Consider the following 19,610-nt stretch of genomic DNA (forward strand, 5'->3'; position numbering starts at 1 on the left):
AGAACTGAACTTGTTCAGTTTTCCAAAGAGAAGATTAAGGCAGGATTTATTGCTGTCTTCAACAATATAATGGAAGACTTTAAAGGAAACAGAGCCAGACTCCTCTTGGAGCACACCATGAAAGGGTGAGAGACATCTGACACGTCTTTGGGTAAAGAATATTCTGATTATATATTTGGAAAAGCTTTTTCACACTAAGAGGGGTTCAGCACTGTAATAAATTGCCCTGGGTGGATGTGGAGCCTCCATTCCTGGGTATCCACAAAACACAATTGGATAAGGGCCTGAGAAACCTCATCTATCTTCGAATTGAGCCTTGCTTTGAGCAAGATGTTGACCAGATAATCTTCAAACTTACTCATCCTTTCAAACTTACATTACTCTGTGATTCTCATCTCTCAGTAAATTGCCTCTGCCTACAGTAATATTTGCAGAGAAAATCCTTTTGAAATGTCATGCAGCTGTGCAATGAAGCCACTTCACACATTTTGTCGGAGAAGGATGCTCTTGCAATCAGGTCAATATAAAATCACTGACAAAGGATAGAGCATGCATGGTAGTTAAATTTCATATAATTCAGCTATCAAATGCAAACAAAGTCCTGCTGTGAATAGTGAGGTGTTTGAAGGGTTTGTAGCTTAAATTTGAGTAACACTTCTGGGGAAAAATTAAATAAGAATAACGCTGATTTGACAGCATTCCCCCGCTACCAAGTATGTATACCCATAATACAATGATGTCTAGGATGGCCAATGAAAAAGTTAGGGGTTTTTTTCCATGAGTATTGCAAAATTTTCTTTTTCCTTCATGATATGTAAAATGTTGAGCCATTTTTGTCAATATGTCTTTAAAAAAATGTTGTCTCAGGTAGCTGAGACAATAATCTAACATGAAAAATATAAGCCAAAGCTAGACAATGTAAGTAAGCAAAAAGGAGAGGAACCTAGTCAGACTCAATAATAAGCAGTGTTACTAGAACTGCCTATAAATAAAGTTGAGTTTTATTCCAGGATGTTTAAAAATTTCTCTGTAGAACTGGATTTCTTTACGCTTTGGCTTTTTTTAAGGCTTGAATCAAGAAGAAAAATAGTAACAACTTACTGAAATGCAACCTGCTTTAGAAATATTTGACTCCTTAAAATGCCATACACCTTGCGGATATTCTTACATTTCAGCTGGTTGTGATATTGTTGCCATTGAACATTCAGTTACATTATTTTATATGTGTTTCTATCGCAATGCCTTTCTCCATGAACATAATTAGAATACTCTCACCACTTCCAGGATTTGCATGCTTTATCTCTAATTTATATCCCTGTGGATTAAAATTAGGATTATATTTCTCATAGCATGGCATGGAAAAGCTAACATACTTTTCAACCCATAAATTCTAAATAATCCAAACCACAAAAAGGTATTGCAAGGTAATAAATCTGCTGCAGTGGCTCATGTGTTGGCAACATACATATTCTTCCTTGCTTATGTTAATCAGTACGGCTGAAGGTGAAGTATCATTTTACTGCAGAATGGAAGCAAACAGACAAAGCTGTCCTTTGACAAAAAGTTCCCCAAAAGTGACTAGATTATCTGTACACTCTCAGAGTATTTTTTGCCACCACTACAGTTTTCTGAAGACAAGGGTTCTGTGATACAAGGGATCTCACTGTCAAGTTAATGTTGCAACTAATGACGAAACCAGGGAACATTTATTTGAATTAATTTCTCTAAGATACCAACTGATACAAGTTATTAAGAACTAGATAATGTTGATCAAGATGGTTCAGCAAAAGGAATGTTTTAAGAATGTTTACTGGCTTTATAAACTGAAAACAGAGATGACAGGGTACTATGTGACATTTTATTTTTGCCATAGATCAGATTTTATAGTACTTGTCCTCAATGGCAAAATTAAATTACAATTTCTAGAGTTAACACCTTCCAAACTTCCATCTGTTTACAGATCAACTTAAAGAAGGAAAAAGAATTAGTTCCTAAACACCAGAATGTGCCAACAAAGAGCTGGAAAGCATGGAGCTCTGCCTGGGGATGGATGTGGAGCCAACTGAGAATTTATAGGTCAGGATTAAAGGGAGGGCAGGGACAGGTGACATTATAGTGGAGGTCTGCTCCAGGCCACTTTGTCAAGAAGGTCCAGAGGAGGACAACAAGGATGATCAGAGGAATGGAGAACCCCTCCTATAGACAGGCTGAGAGAGTTTGGGCTGGAGAAGAGACCTTACAGCCACTTTCCTGTACATAAAGGGGACCTACAAGGAAGCCAGAAAGGGACTTTGTACAAGGGCATGTAGTGATAGGACAAGAGGGAGTGACCTTAAACTGAAAGTGGGCTGGTTTTGATTGGATATTAGAAATTCTTCACTATGAGGGTGGTGAGGCACTGGAACAGTTGCCCAAAGAAGCTGTGGATGCCCCATTCCTGGAAGTGTTCAAGGCCAGGTTGGATGGAGCTCTGAGCAATCTGGTCTAGTGAAAGGTGTTCCTGCCCATGCCAGGTGAGTTGGAACTAGTGTTCCCTTTCAACCCAAACTGTTCTATGATTGTATGATCTTTCACTGATTTTTTAATTAATAGATCTTGTCTCACAAGCCTGAATTACATTTAAAAGGAAAAAAGACAATAAAAGTAGAAGGCAAATAGAAAAAAAAAAAAAAAACAGTAAGTATTACATATTACAATTTTAGCAGAATTATATGCAAAAGCACAGCAAAGGCTCTTTGGAAAGCTATTATGAGTTACCCAGCCTTGAGATTTAAGATATGGGGCCTAAATTTTATGTCACATTTTCTTCTACAGCTGCTGCTTTCTGCACAGCATCTTCCTACTGATTTTTATTTATCATGTGCTGAGACTTTTCCTGTGTTGCAGTAAATTTCCCTTCCCTCTGCCTAGCTTTGATGTCCCCATTGTAGTATCTTGGAAAGTTTTGCATAACCATATTTTAGCAGCCCAAATCCTACTGATTTAGGGTACAGTGATCAAAGCAGTGTTTCTGCATGATAACAAGTAATAAAAGAGGGAGAAAAGACTGGAAGGAGCAATTGAATTTGTACTGGACATTTGCACTGCAGATTGCTGAGAAACTGGAAAAATCTTCAATGGAAGCATACAGCTTTTTCCTATGCAATCAGTTGTCTAACTCGAGGGGAGTTACCCCTTTAAATAGTTGTAAACTGCATGTGAGGTGGTTACATGCACAGCTGTTCACTGTTAGTCACCAACTGCTCCTTTAAGAAGTCCTCTTAGTTGCTTCCAGCTTTCAACCCTTACTACTATTTTTCACTTTTACCAATGGTTTCCATGCAGTGAGCCACCTTTTCTCGTTTCTTATTTATATAGGTGCTGGCTGTTGTGTTATTAGTTAAGACTGCAGTGGTTGGAAGACCACTGCAATTGTTATGCACATGTATCAAATAGGATTTATGTTTAGCACAGTCATATTTAAGCTCTCTGTCTTCTGAGGACCATATTCCCTTTCTCTAGTAAGGGGTTAAAATACAACACCCAGTTCACCCTGAATCCAATGTTGCTATCAATATCTTATCAAGGGAAAAGGTTATCCTGCAGATTTATGATCTTGTCTCTAACAGGTATCACTCACGCATTCATAGTCTTGCACAAGAATATCTTGAGTGAGATGAAGTAAGAAGCCTCCCAGCAACTGGAATCTGAGCTTGGCAGAAAAGCAGAAATGCCTTGCCTTGCCCAGTGTCACATTGATCAGGGTTCCTAATGAGCTGTGGTAAATTATAACCTTTTGTAAGTCACCGGAAAGGCCACTCAGCCTCAGATGTGACTGTACAGCAGATTTTACCAACAGTGCTTGCAATGAATGCAGTGAAAAGAGCACTTCAAATGAGAATGTTGAAGGACAGCATCTCTGCTCTAATCTCTGTTCTGATGCCTGAATAGATAACAGAAAACTCCCTGCAGATAAACCAGGGAGCCCATGACTAGTTTCAGTGTTTCATTGTCAATAACATCAAATTATAAAAATTACCAAAATCTCAATTTGTTAGAAAATGTGGATGCACTTCACTTGCAGGACTCTTCTCCTGTGTTTTTTTGGAGCTAGGCCTTAGATCTGGCCAGCCTATCTTACTGGTTTAATAAAACATGCTGGCATCTGATGTTCACTTTGCAATTGCTGAAGAAACTGATGCCAGCAACTAATGCTTTCCATATCAGAGCAGATATGGCCAGCAGTGTTTGTTGTTTCAATAGTCTCAGAGCAAGAGTGATCAAGGCCAGCCACACAGAGTCAATTCCCTGTCTCCCTCCCAAGGGACATACTGCAATGTCTATGTGAAGGGATACCGCAGAGTATGGCTGTTTTGGTTCTTTACAGGAGATGTATGGATGGGATTAACTTCACATAACTTTGGATATCACTGTGTACCCATGCTCATTCAGTAGCTATCTGTAATAGAATGTAGCCATCTTTTACGATATAGGAAGATAAACTTGCTTTTTTTTGAGCCTGATGCACTTGGCCTATTTTAATCAGGTACCTTAGAACAAGACAATGTGTGTTCACAGTGCCTCTTTGTGTCTCACAGTAAAAAGGGAGTTCATTTGCAGGTTTGATGCTGCTGTCAATGCCTTTTGAGGTGCTCCAGGTGGTGACCCTCAGTAGCACACACCTCCTGCTCCAAAAAGGTATAGCTACACAGTAGATCCAGTGTCACATCTGCTAGACCCATCTGACCTTCTGGCCTCTCAAATGGCACCAGATGCCTAAGGAATGGAAAAATGAATACAGACCTAGGTGTCTACATTTAATCAGATGAACCCCATTCACATGTTCTGTCTGAACAACCATGGGTTTAGACACAAATTTCAAGTCTGCTTGGGAAGGATTTAATATATGGAGGACTTCCTAGATCTGTGGCTCATGCAAAAAGTGTAACTGCTGGAGAAGTGAAGAAATTTTTCTTCAATAAGAGAGATTAAATGAGATCCATCTCCCTGCCTTGGCAGAAAGAGGGTAATGGGGAAGCACAGCAGCTCTTCCTTTCCACCCCTGCCTGCCCTTATTCAGGGGCACAAGGAGGCACAGATTCCATGTGCTTCTCAACAACAGTAGCTTTATGGTGCAAGCATACTTGGTGCAGCATCCACATATCGGCACATACTCCAAGAAGGGCTGTAGAAACACCAGAGTTGGTTTGTACAAGTCCCTCATAATTTTCATGTGTGAACATCTCAGAACACTTAATGGGCTTATCTGTACAACATTTCCATGAGATAAGAAACTATCCACGAGATGATGCCATGTTTTCCTGTGTCTTTTACTACAGGCATCTATTGCTGTAAAATTGACAGAGATATCAGCACAAGCCCTGAAAACAGGAACACTCCAAGTGTACAAGAAATTGCCTGAACACTTGAACTGTTCAAGAGAGGACCTCTGAGCAGATTGACGTTTTAGAGAAAAATAAACAAAAAAAGCAAAGTAAAACATTACATTACATCATACTCCATGTTATGAAATACTTCATGCCATATTAAAAAAATAAGAAAAGAAAAATTACCTTTGAACTTAGCATTCATTTGAGCACTTTTAATTTTAAAATTTGGAGAAAATCTTCTTTGTTTAGAACTCAATATGAACAGTTTGAAAAATCCATAATGAATCAGACAAGGTTAACAAAGTTTATATATATGGTTACATAACTATTTTTTGGACTGATGGATTTATGAATTACAACAGAAGAGGGATCAATCTACATTTGTAACCTTTCTCAATTTTAGCAAGCATTAAAATTAAAGTTGTGATCATATTGATTAGAACAGCAGAGTCAATTGCAGTATCATACTTATGGCTAGTCCTAAACAAATATTTTATTATTTTAATCTAAACAGAGAGCTTGAAGCATTAGAAGATACAAACTAGCTACTAAAAGTGAGGGTGCAAATTAATCTGTTGTTCTCTTTGTACACTTATTTGCCCAGCCTCTGTCAATCACTACAGACTGACACACAACTTTCTAGCCAAGGAGCTGGAAGGTGCAGTCCTTTTTTTTTTTTTTTGTCTGAATTTGGAACCAGCACTAAAGACAGGCTACAAAGAGCCTTAAATATATGCATGATTTTACTTCAGATCTGAGGTATGCAAACTCAGTAAGATGACACAGGAATTTCATACACTGGCAGAGCAAAAAGGATATTCTGCTGTTGCTTGTAGGAATTTACTTAGGTAAATTAGTCACTGAAAGTCCTGATTTTTCTCAGAGTGGATCAAAACTTGCCAAAAAGCAAGTAGAAATAACCAGAAATTACCAGAACTCAAATTCAGTAGTTAAGAACAAAATATATATTTTTGTTAATTTACTGTGATAGTAGTAAATGCTTGATTTCCTGTAATAATTATCAATCACTAGTCAGCATTTCATGATAAAAAACACCACTACTAAAAATTATCTCTTTTTTTTTTTTTAATAGTGATATTGACATTGTCAGATAAGGAAAAGATATTTTAGTTTGACTACCTATAAAAACAGCCACAAGGTCATACATAAAAGGGGTCTAGGAATAGATAGCATAATTTGAGTTAATTAACCCCCTTTTTTCTGCTTCTCAAATTCTGATGCCTCATGATTTAGAGACTCCAGAAGAGAGATTGATATATTTATTGCACTCTTTAAAAAATAATTCTTTCCATGTATCTTTATGTTCTTCATCTATATACAGAAGCCTGCCATTATCTCGCAAGAAGACACTAAGTCTTTTGGAAAAGAGTCGCTATTTGAAAGAGAAAATATAACTTCAGAATTAGTGCACATGTAGTTATACACATATTAATACATATCTGTCCATAGGCAATATGATTTTGAACACTTATTAATGAAACAAAAAGGCATTAAAAGTTTTCCTTATCACATACAGTTTTTTTTTTTGTTTTGTGATTGAAGATTTTTAACATTTTATCAACTATCAAAGGGACTATCATTTCGGCTCCAACCTATAATGTTTATTTGTTGTTGTAGATACTGAATGCAGCACTTGTATGTCAAAATCAGAATAGAACAGGGTAATACAATGCAAATATTTCTGCCCTAAAAGCCAAACAGCACAATTCAGTTCCACAGAAAGGTAAATGAGAATTGCAGAGGAATCTTACCAGGTCTTAGGTTACATAACTTTTTATAGAAGCAGGCAGACATGTCATAAAGTGATCATGATTCATTATAACTTTTTTCAGGGTTTCTGGTTTAAGATTTTTTGCCTTTGCCACTCCTACTGGTAGGTTGTTCCAGAAACACACTATTTTGACATCTCACTAGTTAGACATCTTTCAATCTCCAGCATCAATTTATTCATTGCCAGATTCCACTGCCCTGTGCTCTCTTTTCTCCCATAACCCAATTGAAACCAATGACACTAGACAAATAAATAAAGAAAGCAAATTGTAAGTTTTTAAAATAACTTGTTGCTAAAGCAAATGGATAGACAGTTAAATATTTCCCAGGCAGTGAACACCTATTCAAATTATTTTTGACAGACTACTGGTAATTGGGCTCGTGCCAAAACACAAGAAGAAAGACCTAATATTTAATGTTGTGAGGGTGATAACTTTGTAAATACAACCTCACAAAAATGAAAAGCAAAAAACCAAAGTTTTTATCAGTTTAATTCCAACAATACCATGCCTGTGAACAAAAAATTATCACAGCAAGCACTTTGAAACACATTTCTTGTTACCATGTAAGATGCGTTTCACAGAGTTATGGCTGGAAGGGGCCATTAAATCATTTGTATAACACTGTATGCAGATAAACCTTCTGGCATATCCAAGGTCATAAATTCACCTAATTACTGCTGCATTAAGCCTCAGCAATTGCATATGGTTAATACACATCTCCAAGTGTGACATTCAACCTTGATCAGAAATGTCAGGAAAAGGGGAATACAGGACTGGTTTACACGTTTGCTCCAGTAGTTAAACTAAAAATGTACCTCGATCTTACTTTGAAGGGTCTCACCTCAATTCACTGCTTAAAAATTAAAAGAACACTATTTCCATAGCAACTTCTATGTCCAGGTGATTCTTAGATTTGAATCCTCCTGCAGTACAATACCTCACTATGGAACATTTTCTGCCTGTGTATTTCAACTTCATGAACTCACTACTCCACTGTTTACATACATAAGGTTGCTTACACACTTTTCATCATAGGTTTGCACTGGACATTCATGTAAAAAAAGCCTTTTAATCTAGCACAAAGTGCAGTTTAACTCTCAAATCACTGGTAATCATTCAAGATCCCTATGCTCTGGCATGTACTCTTTCTTCCAAGAGGTATTGTATTTGTTTGCACTAAAATGGATTTTGTTTGAATCAATTCAGTTTACAGATCACTGTGTTGGACAGTTTAACATAACCATTACCTATCATTTCACTAGTCTTCATTCTATCTGCTCCCCTAAACTGACTAATCATTTGCAAAAAAGTGCAAATTATTTGGTTTTCTGGGACTAGATTTTATTACCAGATTCTTAGTAGGGCTGAGTTAGACTTAAGAACATATGTTGGTGTTCACAGCAACATGTTATATGGTGCAAATAAATCTAGCAGAGTCTGGCCCTCAACATGGAAAAATTTACTTGCTTTTATTTTTTTCCAAGTTGTTACATTTCTAACAAATTCACACATACCTCTAAAATCAATAGAGAACAACAGCATTCAGAAAAAAACAATTACATCTAACTGTTCACTTTGATTCACTGAAGCCCAGTGCAATAAGCTGATGCAAAACTATGCTATAAACACTGCACGAAACATTAACAGCGTGGGCATAGGTATGTATGATGATATTTTTTCAGAAGCCATAATTCTTATCAATTTCAAGAAAATATATAATTTTTTTTCCCAATTGACAATAAATATTAAAACCAAGGAAATTTATTTCCATCTTTCAATGACACCTTTATCTTTCTATTCCAGACAAAAAAAACCAAAAAAAAACCCCAAAAAACCAAAAAAAAAACCCCAACCTCCTATTGAGGGACAAAAATACAAAAAAACCCACTGAACGATGTTATCTTTTGAAAAACAGGGCAACAGATTTACAGTTAATATATATCACCCTCCAATGAAAAATGCATGTTAATATGTACACAGCTCTTTGGATAGTTCAGGAAAGTGGTTACTGACTGAAATACTGTCACTGAGTCAACGCTAACACTTTGATTAGGAAGGATATAGTGTTTCTGAACAACTTCCTATATAAGCCACTTCTCACACTGCAAAAGAAGACAGAGGAGAAAAATAATCTTACTACCAACTAAGAGCTGAACAAGCAACCACTCACACTGAAAAATGTGTGATGGTGGAAGTCTTTTTAATATACTTCAGACAGTATTATAATACATTACAACACAGAGGTCATTTGCCATTCTTTACTCAATTACGATCTAGTATTTTCCCCGGAAATATTTATACTTATTATCTGATTTGTTTTTCATGTAGGTACCGTTTTCAAAATTTACAGCTTACAGTCACAGTAGGCTGTGAATTATAGTTTTGTTTTATTCTATGCTATTTCTTACGGTCTAGATATTCATCGATGATTTAATTAAATCACATGCTCCTTTACACAAAAAGCAAATATTAAAGCATAACAGATTTCCACATTCTAATTTTCCCAGATCATCAGCTTAAATAAGAAAGAAAAATTTCTGTATTATTTACCTGTAGAAGGCTGGAGGAGCAGCTTCCCTCATCCCAAAGCTTCCCTGATCATTTTCAAGGTAATAGGGTACCTGTTGGCTGTGATGATGGATGAAGGGCGAGAGCTGGGGTGCCGTTTGCAAGAACACCACCGGGCTTGGTGGGACACTGTTCAGCGAGTGAAATCCTGCCAGGCTGCTGGACCCAAAAGATTCAGAAGTAGGGGCATAACTGAGCGTAGTAGAGCTGTACACTGGAGCCGCAGTACCAAAATCATAGGTGGCTCCTTCTGGGTAGTTAAAAACTCCTGTCTTGTTGGTCTCCACGTACATGTCGCTGAGCGATCTTTCCAGGGGAATCTTCAGCTGAGGTCTGCTCAGTGTCTCCAGTTCAGTGCCTTGAATCTGGTGTAGCAGGGTAACTCCAGAGGTTTTGGTGTGAAGGGTCATGGTCAGCACTAATGGCAGTGAGCAAGGAACATATCTGCTTTTACTGTCAACAGCGAGATCGGCAGCTGGCAGTCCACCTAAAAAAAATACCAGAACCTATTCTGAGGCTCAGCAGAAATCATAATAAAGCAGCACTACACAGGTATTCCTCTAATCTCGGCAAGGAGGAGGATACAAACAAACGCAGAGTGAGCACTGAAAATGCACATTCTCTCTCTCTCTTCTTCCCTCCCTCTCCCTCTCTCTAACTTTTAGGAACTCCTCATCTGCACTAATATGCATTACAAGGTGCTGGCTGCAAGCCAGGAACCCTTGCCTTGTGCCGACGTTGGTTTAAACATCACTTCAGAAACAATTAGTTTTGGAGTTATACCAAAGAATTGGCCATCTAAATGTTACTTCATTCCTACCAATCGTTTAATTTTTCACTTCAGGGTACAGTGCTTTACAGCAACTAACGGGAAAGAACACTTAAATCCAACCAGGAAGACTAGTCCAGTGGTCAGTCATATTACTGCCTTTTATTTCCTCAGCAGGCTCCAATCTATCTGTGCTTATCTCTCCTCCTGTTTGATTCATTTTGGTGTTTGCTAGAAATATGTAATGTGTACATTGCACTGACCCTGGGTAGGACTGTGCTGTGACTGAGATAGGGCAAAGCAGAATGTGTGTGAGCAAGCGCGCGGCTGTGTGTGTCTGTGTGTCTCTGTGTGTGTGGATCAAGCCTCAGTCAATAAAGCCAGCTAACAAAATTAATGGGTGCATGATACCTATGCAGAAGAGGAGATTTATAACATATTTTCATCAGCAACAGCAACTTGCAGTTATTAGAGCACAATGATAACACTAAAAAGCAAGGAAAAGCTTTAGACTAGCCTAGAAAATTATGCCTGCCTCCTTATATGCTGTAAAATGATGAAATAAACATAATTCAGATTTTACCACAGTTAGGAGATGGCCATTTGATTGCATGATACATAAATTGGATATAGGAAATTCTTTTTCCTAGTCTTTCGAACAAAAGCTTAGCAAACTTGAATTTTGAAATCAGACTAGAAAATCACGTAATCTAAAATAATCAAATGGGATCGGCTTTAAAAAAAACTGAAATGCCTCTCAGAGTTATATTTAGAAAGAAAAAAAAAAGGAAAAGAGAGAACATAATGAAAAGGTGTGGCATGCATGCTGCTTCTTGCAATCTCGTTCCATATAATTTCAACTTCGCACAAACCAGTTCTCCTTAACAAGCTAAATGAAAACCTCCAGAAACTGTTTCAAGCTCTCCAGCTTTATTGCTGTGGTCTGTGGTTCAGTCAATGAAATAGGCTAATGTCAACCCTAAATGCATTAATATATGGGCTCCAGTTCATGTGCTTTGAATACTAGCAAAGCCTATGCTGTACTTAAACAACTCCACAGTTATTTGGCTCAGCCTTCAAAAAACCCAAGAAACTGAAAAACTGAATGTGCAGGTCACTAGAAGTGTCAAGAAAAGTTTACTAAAACCAGTTTTATTTTAGAAATAATACTGTGCTTTCAGAACTTCTACTAAAATAGCTGAAGTTTTTTATCTTTGCAAGAATATTGTGCAGCAAATACATGTTTGTACCTCCACAGGCACAGAGCTGAGACATCAGCACACACATAACTATGTACTTGATATACTTCCTCACCGACCCAGCCACCCTCCCTGCTCTGTTCAAATTTCAGATTGTAGACTTTGATCAAAGAGATAAGCTTGTTTAAATAACACCGGACTAAACATGTTCCCAGTTAAAAAAATAATAATCAGACGACCATACCCAGCAGTTCAGAAAGTCTTCGAAGAGTTATTCTGAAAGTATGCCAGACAGTGTGAAAGAAAAAAAAGTGTGTGCATGCTCTCTTAGAGTGGGCGACTGTGCATCTGCAGAGACTCACAGAGCAGCAAGCAAGCACAGGTCTCTGCAGCCCAGCTGCAGGGCTGCACAGGCTGAAATGAATGGCAGTCACTCTTACACATTTCATTTTATGCTTTGAAATACATAGAAAAAGCATTATCTCTTATTAAACTGCATAATCTGAGGATTAATGTGAATCTGCTTGCCATAAAATGTGTCCACTTCTATAGTGTGCTACAAAATGGACTTTGGATCTTTACCTAAAGCATTATCCAACATGTATGCTATGTTAAAAATACTATATTGACATGAAATGAAATGAAATGCTCCAATGTAATAGCTATGCAGAAGATGGAAAACAAAAGTGAGTGAACAGAGAGTTGACTTCTGAGTGTGTCCTTTGCACCTTACATGCGATTTTTAAAAACCTCATTAATTATTTTTGGGAGGTGGTGTGTTTCCAGGGTGTCAAATATTTAAAATTTCCATCATATGCAAACAGCATTAAACACACTGTAGGGTTAACCTGAACCACAATCACTTCTGTACTATTCAAACTAGGAACCTTATGAGCAGCTCTCCACAAGCCACAGTCCTCCCACTGAAAGGACTCAGCAACAGACAGCTGCAGTATCCATGCAGCACACAGCCTGGTACACATCTTGAGTGAAAAAAGTGTGAGTGCCACAAGCAAGATCCTAGGGACTGGCTGAGAACCTCTGCAGAAGCATCCTGTAATGTCTGACTTGCTTTTCCTGTGGAAGCAAAGCAAAAGAGCAAGAAAGGGCAAGGGTGAGGCAGGGGGCATGTCAAGCCAAATCCCATGAAGAAGTTGAATTTTTTATTTTTATATACTGAAAGAAAAAAAAAAAATCAGGTTCTGATTCTGCTTACTATAAATGGGATTTTTAGATATAAAGAAACTTTGAAATGCAAAAAGTTACCAGAGGGTTTTTTTCTTTCAAGTCCTACATAGTAAACACTGTGCTGCTTGCTCTGCGCTAACACTGCTACCTCACCCTGCTTTAGAGATGGCATTAGGTGCATCCACCTGTGGGCTTGCCTCTCAGAAAAATGAGATCTAGGTTCCTAAAACCTGGTATTTGTGCCTAAAGGTCAGGACTTACTTCACCACTCAGTTTAACCTGATCTATTATATGTCAAATTATACACGCTCTGGAATTGGGAAATACTACAATATAGGAATGGGCACAGGATATAGCAATAATATTTACTGCTCTTTAACAAAAAGTTTATGCAAATATTTGGTTATTCTAAATGCAACGTCATGTATGCCTTTTAAACTATGCAGATCTCATGCAGAAGGGCTTGCCTAATTCACTCTGGGTTTTTGTTTTACATCACATGTAGTAACAAGAGAGAGTAAATAAAAACATGAATTGGCTGCAGCACCTACATTTCCAGTGCTAGACAGATGTGTTCAAAAGTGGGAAATCTACCTTCTTAGATCTAGTAATTCCTCAACTATTGTGTATTCAGCTGCAGTCAAGCTGCTCTATGTATTTCTCTTACCTTAATGAAGGTCTAATATTGTTTTGGAGTTGTTGAGCACATACTACAGCAGAAAGATGTTGATCATAGATACATAAAAATAAAGTGGTTCTACAAAATCTGAACATTTGCTAGCTTGATATCAGGTATAGATTGGGGGTTTTGCTATATTTCTGAAGTTTGGGAATATACAAATAAAATTTGGCTTTGATCCATCCAGATTTATGCATACATACACAGCAAGGAAAGAAAACAGCATTTAATGAATACTGAAGTAGGAGGTACTGGTCCACTGTGACTGAGGAGCACTACAGACAGGCAAGCAAGGAAAGTCAAGGCAGAAGCTGCATCTTCACACACAGGGATTTTTAGTGAGAGTTAGCTGGGATGAAACAATGAATACTCAGGCACTGCACTTCTCATGAAAATCAGAAATTAACAGATTAGATAAATGAAAGTAACTGATTAAATCCTGTGTTCCCCTTTTTAAAATATCAGCCTTTCTGTTTTCCTTTTCTAGTTAGGCCAGAATTCCAGTGCTCAACTCAGATTTTCCAGAGTGGGGAATTTACTCTAAATTACACTAATAAAATAGCAAATGTAGCAACATTAAAATGAAATCACATTTCTGTTTCTCTGTGGTTAAACGAACATCATTTATGGCTGAAAAACATTTTGGTATGTTTCTAAAGGCAAATTCTGCTTATTTTGATTAATTGATGAACAGATTGCCTCTAATTTTTTTTTTTTTAATTTGTTGGCAATCAACCACCGTGATCAGGTTAAGTTAGCTACTCTGCATACTGCAGTTTGGCTCAACTGGACCATGGGTCCAACATTTCACAACTAGAACACAGTTTAAAAAAACCCCAAAAGTAGCCTTCTTCCACTGATGGCAAATATTGTGGAACCGGGTGAAGTGATCTCAGAAACAGAAAAAAGAAATTAAATAATTAAAAATATAGAAAATATTATTTAAACTTATCTAAATAACTCGAAGGAAGTTTGGGGATTTTCAGTGCCATTAACATCAATAATTCTCTATTGACTATAAATCCTGAAAGCCAGTCAGAGAATAGTAACAAAATAAGTTCAGTTCTTAGGGTTTATTAAAAAAAAAAAAAAAAAAAAAAAAAAAGGAGGGAACAGCCTGAACATATTTTGCATTTTGGACAAGATAAAACATAAGTTTGAGGGAAAAGGAGATGAAACAAAAAATACTATAAAATACTCTACAAAGTATAGTACACAAAAGTATATACTCAAAGTATATACATGCATATATGTGTATAAATTAAATAAATATATAAATATGCAGAAAGGCTAGTAAAATTATATGAAAATTTAAAGACAGCAAAACTCTATTCTAAACAGGCATTTTTCAGCACTAGTTTTAGTAAGTATTGCAACAAAAAATGGTGAACTCAGAACTTAGAACACCCACTATAAATTTTCCATAAACCTGCTGACAGTGAAAGACCATAAACTTTGTCGCTTTGGTTCCACAGCTATAAAGATAGAAGCTTTTTTTAGCTGCTGCAATTAAAGAAGAATCTATTGCACATAACAGGAGGAACATTATGTTTTTCCAAGATTCCACAGTAACATTACAGAGAAATTATGTTGTGTTTAGTCCAGCGAGGAAACTCCTCAAGATAGACAGCTGGAGAACAGCACCATCTACCCCACTGCTTTATAAATCTTCTCTGGGGGGAAAAAAATACAAAAAAATTAAAGCTCTTGATACCACTAAGCAAATGAGGCATGCTTAAAAACTCCTTAGGCTCTAAGGAGAGATAAGAGCTTCATGCTGTTATTGGAAGTTTTGAACACTTAAAGTTTTATAAGTTGATATGAAGATGTATACATCTTTTTCCCCATACTCCCAAATAACTCACTAGAACTAGCCATGGCACCAACAGCTAGACCTAAGATTTCTAACCCTAAATTTTTGGTTTAGGTTGGTTTTCCTGTTAAAAGGGTAGCTTCTGCTTTCACATGTCAAATGTAAGTAGAAACTTTGAAAAAAATTGGTCAAAATAGTTCTTATTACAAATGGGGAACCGTGGAATATAATTATTCCACATATATGGTTATTAATTTATCACATTTAAATATGCCTTCAATTTTACCTGTACTTTTTATGAAGGACCTATTACATACTTTGAAATTATCTTTGTAAACACAAGAAAAATTGGGCTGGGATGCCAGCACATCTTTTTGGTAAAGTATTCTGACACTTTAAATATCAAAGAAATTGTTTATATCTATTTATGACACTATAAGATTTTAGCCATTCAGCTGGACATTTTGCATGTCATTGATGAGCTCAGTGATAATAATTTGGAAGTATCTGAGCCAATTGGAAGGAAATTATTTGCTTTTCCCTCCTTGGAGGTTTCTAGGAACCCTTTTTTGAAACAAGAAACCCTTTTTCTGCAGCAAATAAGGAGTTTGGAGCAGGAGCTCTGAATCTGGCAGGGAGCTGAAACTGTGTGTCACAGAACTGCCTATTGCTATTCCTCTGAAACTTCATCCACATTTGGCCAATTTTTCTACCATTGAAAAAATTGCAAGTTTTTAAGAGTTATGATTTCTAAAAGCTCTTTCCTGACTGAGCCTGCTCTCCCCTCTTTCAGATCTTCATCCTGACTCAACTGGGCACAAAACTTCCCAGAAGAATGAATGACATGCTAGAGCCTAAACTAGTATAGATACAGAATGTTTTCCCCTTTCATTACTCTTCTGGGGCAGAGTAATAGTCTGGGATTAAGTGCAGCTTATTGTGTCAGTTATAAGACTGAATTTCAGTCTCCAGATGTACAGACTGAATTTCCTGTAACCAAAATGGGACACCAATCTCCCTTTTCAATTCAGCATTAGAGAACAACATGCTAAAACATACCCTCTTCTAAAGGAGTAGAAGACATCCTGTAATATAACTAGCTTGTGCATTTTTTGAGGTTTTTTTGTACCTAAAAGATTGGAGAGGATAAAACTAAATAATTCCTCCTGACTCATACAGAATAAATGACTTACTACATATGTAAAATGGGCCAAAATACCTGAGTACTCTGGACAAGCTCAGAAGATATTAGCAAATACTGATGTTTCAGAGAGTGAGTAGATGTTTTCATGGATGCAGAAAGACAGAAAAATGGTTCTCTACTTTCCTACACAAAATGTTAACCACTTGTAAACAAAGACATTCACTGGTAGAAAAGAAATGATACCTTGATTTAAGATTAAGTAACATTCCCTGTTTAATAAAAAACACAACGTCCTAAAAGAATATTTCTCATAGATCTAACTTCGTGTAAAAACTAGAATGAGCTCCAAAATGCAAAATGGTAGTTTGGTCTCCCATGTTTATAACCATTTGTTCTTTTTATATCAGAGAAAAATTTAATTGAGTAGCTGACCACCATGATCACTAGCGTTAGTCTAGCAAGAAAATGACTTTTTGTATGTATTGCAATTGGCTTAAGGGGGAGGGATCTTCAAAATTATCAAATATTCCCATGCTGGGGCTCCTAAACACAGCCAGAAATGAGACACCTGCTTAATCCATTTATGTGGTGAATCTCATAAACAAAGCTCTCAAGTTTTGTTTATGAGATTCAAGGAGTGAAAGCCAGGACAGATCCCCCTGCTGAGCTTTCCTGTCCTGAAGCAGATCAACCCTACAACCAGCCTGGTGTCATTTGCAAACTGACTGAGGGGGCACTCAACTTGTGCAGATCATGAATAAAGATGTTGAACAGGATTGGCACCAACACTGAGCCCTGAGGAACAGCATTTGTGACCAGCTGCCAGCTGAATGCAGCTGACATATTTATAGAAACATCTTTTACTGTCATTTATGGCAGCAGACAAATTAAATTCTACTCGGGCTTTGGCCCTTCCAATTTTCTTCCCGCGTAACCTCATAACATCCTTGCAGTCCCCCAGTCTGATCTGGATATATAAGGACAGACTCAGGTAGCAGGGCCTTCTCAGCTTGTAAGCACAAAAATCTCGGTGACACAGAGACAAACAATTCTTGGAGGTGCACAGCAACAGTCCAAGAGGCAATGGGACACAAGATGGACTATGGGAAATTCTGGTTTGATATTAGGTATGATTTTTTACGTTAGAAATTATTAACTGCTGGAATGGGCTGTCCAGAGATGCTGGAATTCCTTTGAGGATGAGACTCAACTTCAAGACTCAATTGGACAAGTCTCTGAGTAGCCTGATTCAAGCTTTCTTTGAGCAGGGGTTTGGAAAAGATGACATCTTGATACCCCTTCCAAATTATTCTATGATTTTATGCATCTAATACACAGATCTGCAACAAAATACTCAGAAGAGATTCATTACTTTGGTGAATGATAGTCTATTTCCCCATTTTACACAGATGCCCAATTTCTAGGTCTTATACATTTCATGAGTTAAGAAGAAAAAATTCTATGAGCCTCACTGTACCTTCTCAGCATTTCTTTAAACTACTCCAGTCCTTATTTAAAGTATCTTTGCTGCCCATTGCCTCAATAATGGGCCCACCTGTTCTAAGTAGTCAATGGCACACCTATGTTTGAACATTGACTAAGACTGTGGCAATAAATGATCGACCATCTTTTGTAGCTTCCACAAAACAAAGCCAGCTGCCTTTTTTGATGGAGATTGCTATCTCATTCTGAAGTGTCATTCCATGGGCTTAGTTCCCTGTGTCAGAGTTTTTTCATAGATACATATGATGAAAGTACATGTACAGAAAAGTAACCAGAGTGTCCAAGTACTTAGAAGGCAGAGCCTAACCCCAAATACAGAAAAAGGTGTAAAATCAATCTTATGACATGACTTAGCTTCTTTACTCGTTTCTCTTCAGTAATGGTATTCAAATATTATAAATTTGGTTTTAAAATTTACACATTCATATTTCCTCCCTAGAAGCTGATCCTCTGAAAGGTCCTTGTGATGAGGCTAACCCTGTCACCTCAAGCAGTTACATTTATGGTGACCCTGAAGTCAAGAATTACTTGGAAAGTCAAATTACTTGGAAAAGTATTTCTGCTTTCATCATCCCATTTTTATCTACCAGATACTGGTACCAAAAGTCCCTAATTTTCTGGGCATCTTCAGATTAATGGATTTGCTTTAGTAACTCTCCTAATCGCTGCCAATCAATCTTCTCTGCTATTGCACACATGGCTACATGTACCTGTGGATAATCTGCAGTCAGCATATCAAGTCCTCCTGCATGCCTTAGGTTCTCCCTATCTACTTAGAGATTATCACAGACCCACTGGACTGCTGCCAGTGCCACACAAGGAAGGCATCTCAGTTTACCTTTGGGCCTATTCTCACAAATCTAAAGTCCAAGAGGAAAAGTCCATAACAGGTATCAGTTGTTGAACTTATTGGTGTTGCTATACATCAGTATTCTCTCCTTGATGTCAAGAGCTGGTTTGTCATCAGACCAGACACAGCTACAGCCACATCTGAGTGGTTCATTGCTGCCACTGGTCATCCATCTTGACCGTTTGCTAGAAAAACACAGCCAGACAGCAAGTGTCCATTAAAAATTATCATGTCTTGTGGCTAGCACAGGTCTTTCCCATGAGAAATCCTTTTGTGTTTTATAAATAAAGATAAGGTTTGGATGTTATTAAAAACAGTGTCCCAAGATCTGGACGGTGCAGACCTGGCCAATCAGGCCTAGGGGGAGGTTTCTGACTGACCAATCTGGGTGACTTTTGAAAACTCTATATATATGATGAAATCAAAACAATAAAGGTCTTTTCCTTCTTGCCACTGAGAACTGGATTCTTCTCTCTGCTAGCGGCTCAACAGCGACAATGTCTAGCAGGGAAGGTACTGGCTGCTATTGTCCTGTGCAGAGCCCAAGCAAAACAGCAAATTCAATATTCTAGAGAGAAAAGCATGGTAGATGTTGTAGGGGAAAATGCTGTGAGTTAATTCAATAAGCTCTGTAGCCTGGAGATGTGTTGTTTGCTCTGGTGTACTTCTCAAAATTTTCTATCATCAATTAAGAAAATATTCCTTAATTCTAACAAAAATTTAGATCTTCTACAA

At 37.4% G+C, this 19,610-nt stretch overlaps 1 protein-coding gene across 1 annotated transcript in view; it reads right to left on the bottom strand.

The window, feature by feature from the left end:
- Window positions 1-19,610, bottom strand: part of ESR1 (estrogen receptor 1) — a 160,027-nt gene that overhangs the window by 97,338 nt on the left and 43,079 nt on the right. Inside the window, exon 2 of the mRNA XM_085055828.1 lies at window positions 9,713-10,217. Within this exon, the coding sequence (XP_084911954.1) occupies window positions 9,713-10,217 (505 nt within the window). The remainder of the gene's footprint in view (window positions 1-9,712; window positions 10,218-19,610) is intronic.

The sequence above is a fragment of the Lichenostomus cassidix genome, chromosome 3 (genome assembly GCF_008360975.1).
Source record: "Lichenostomus cassidix isolate B80296 chromosome 3, HeHo_3.0, whole genome shotgun sequence".
NCBI lineage: Eukaryota > Metazoa > Chordata > Aves > Passeriformes > Meliphagidae > Lichenostomus > Lichenostomus cassidix.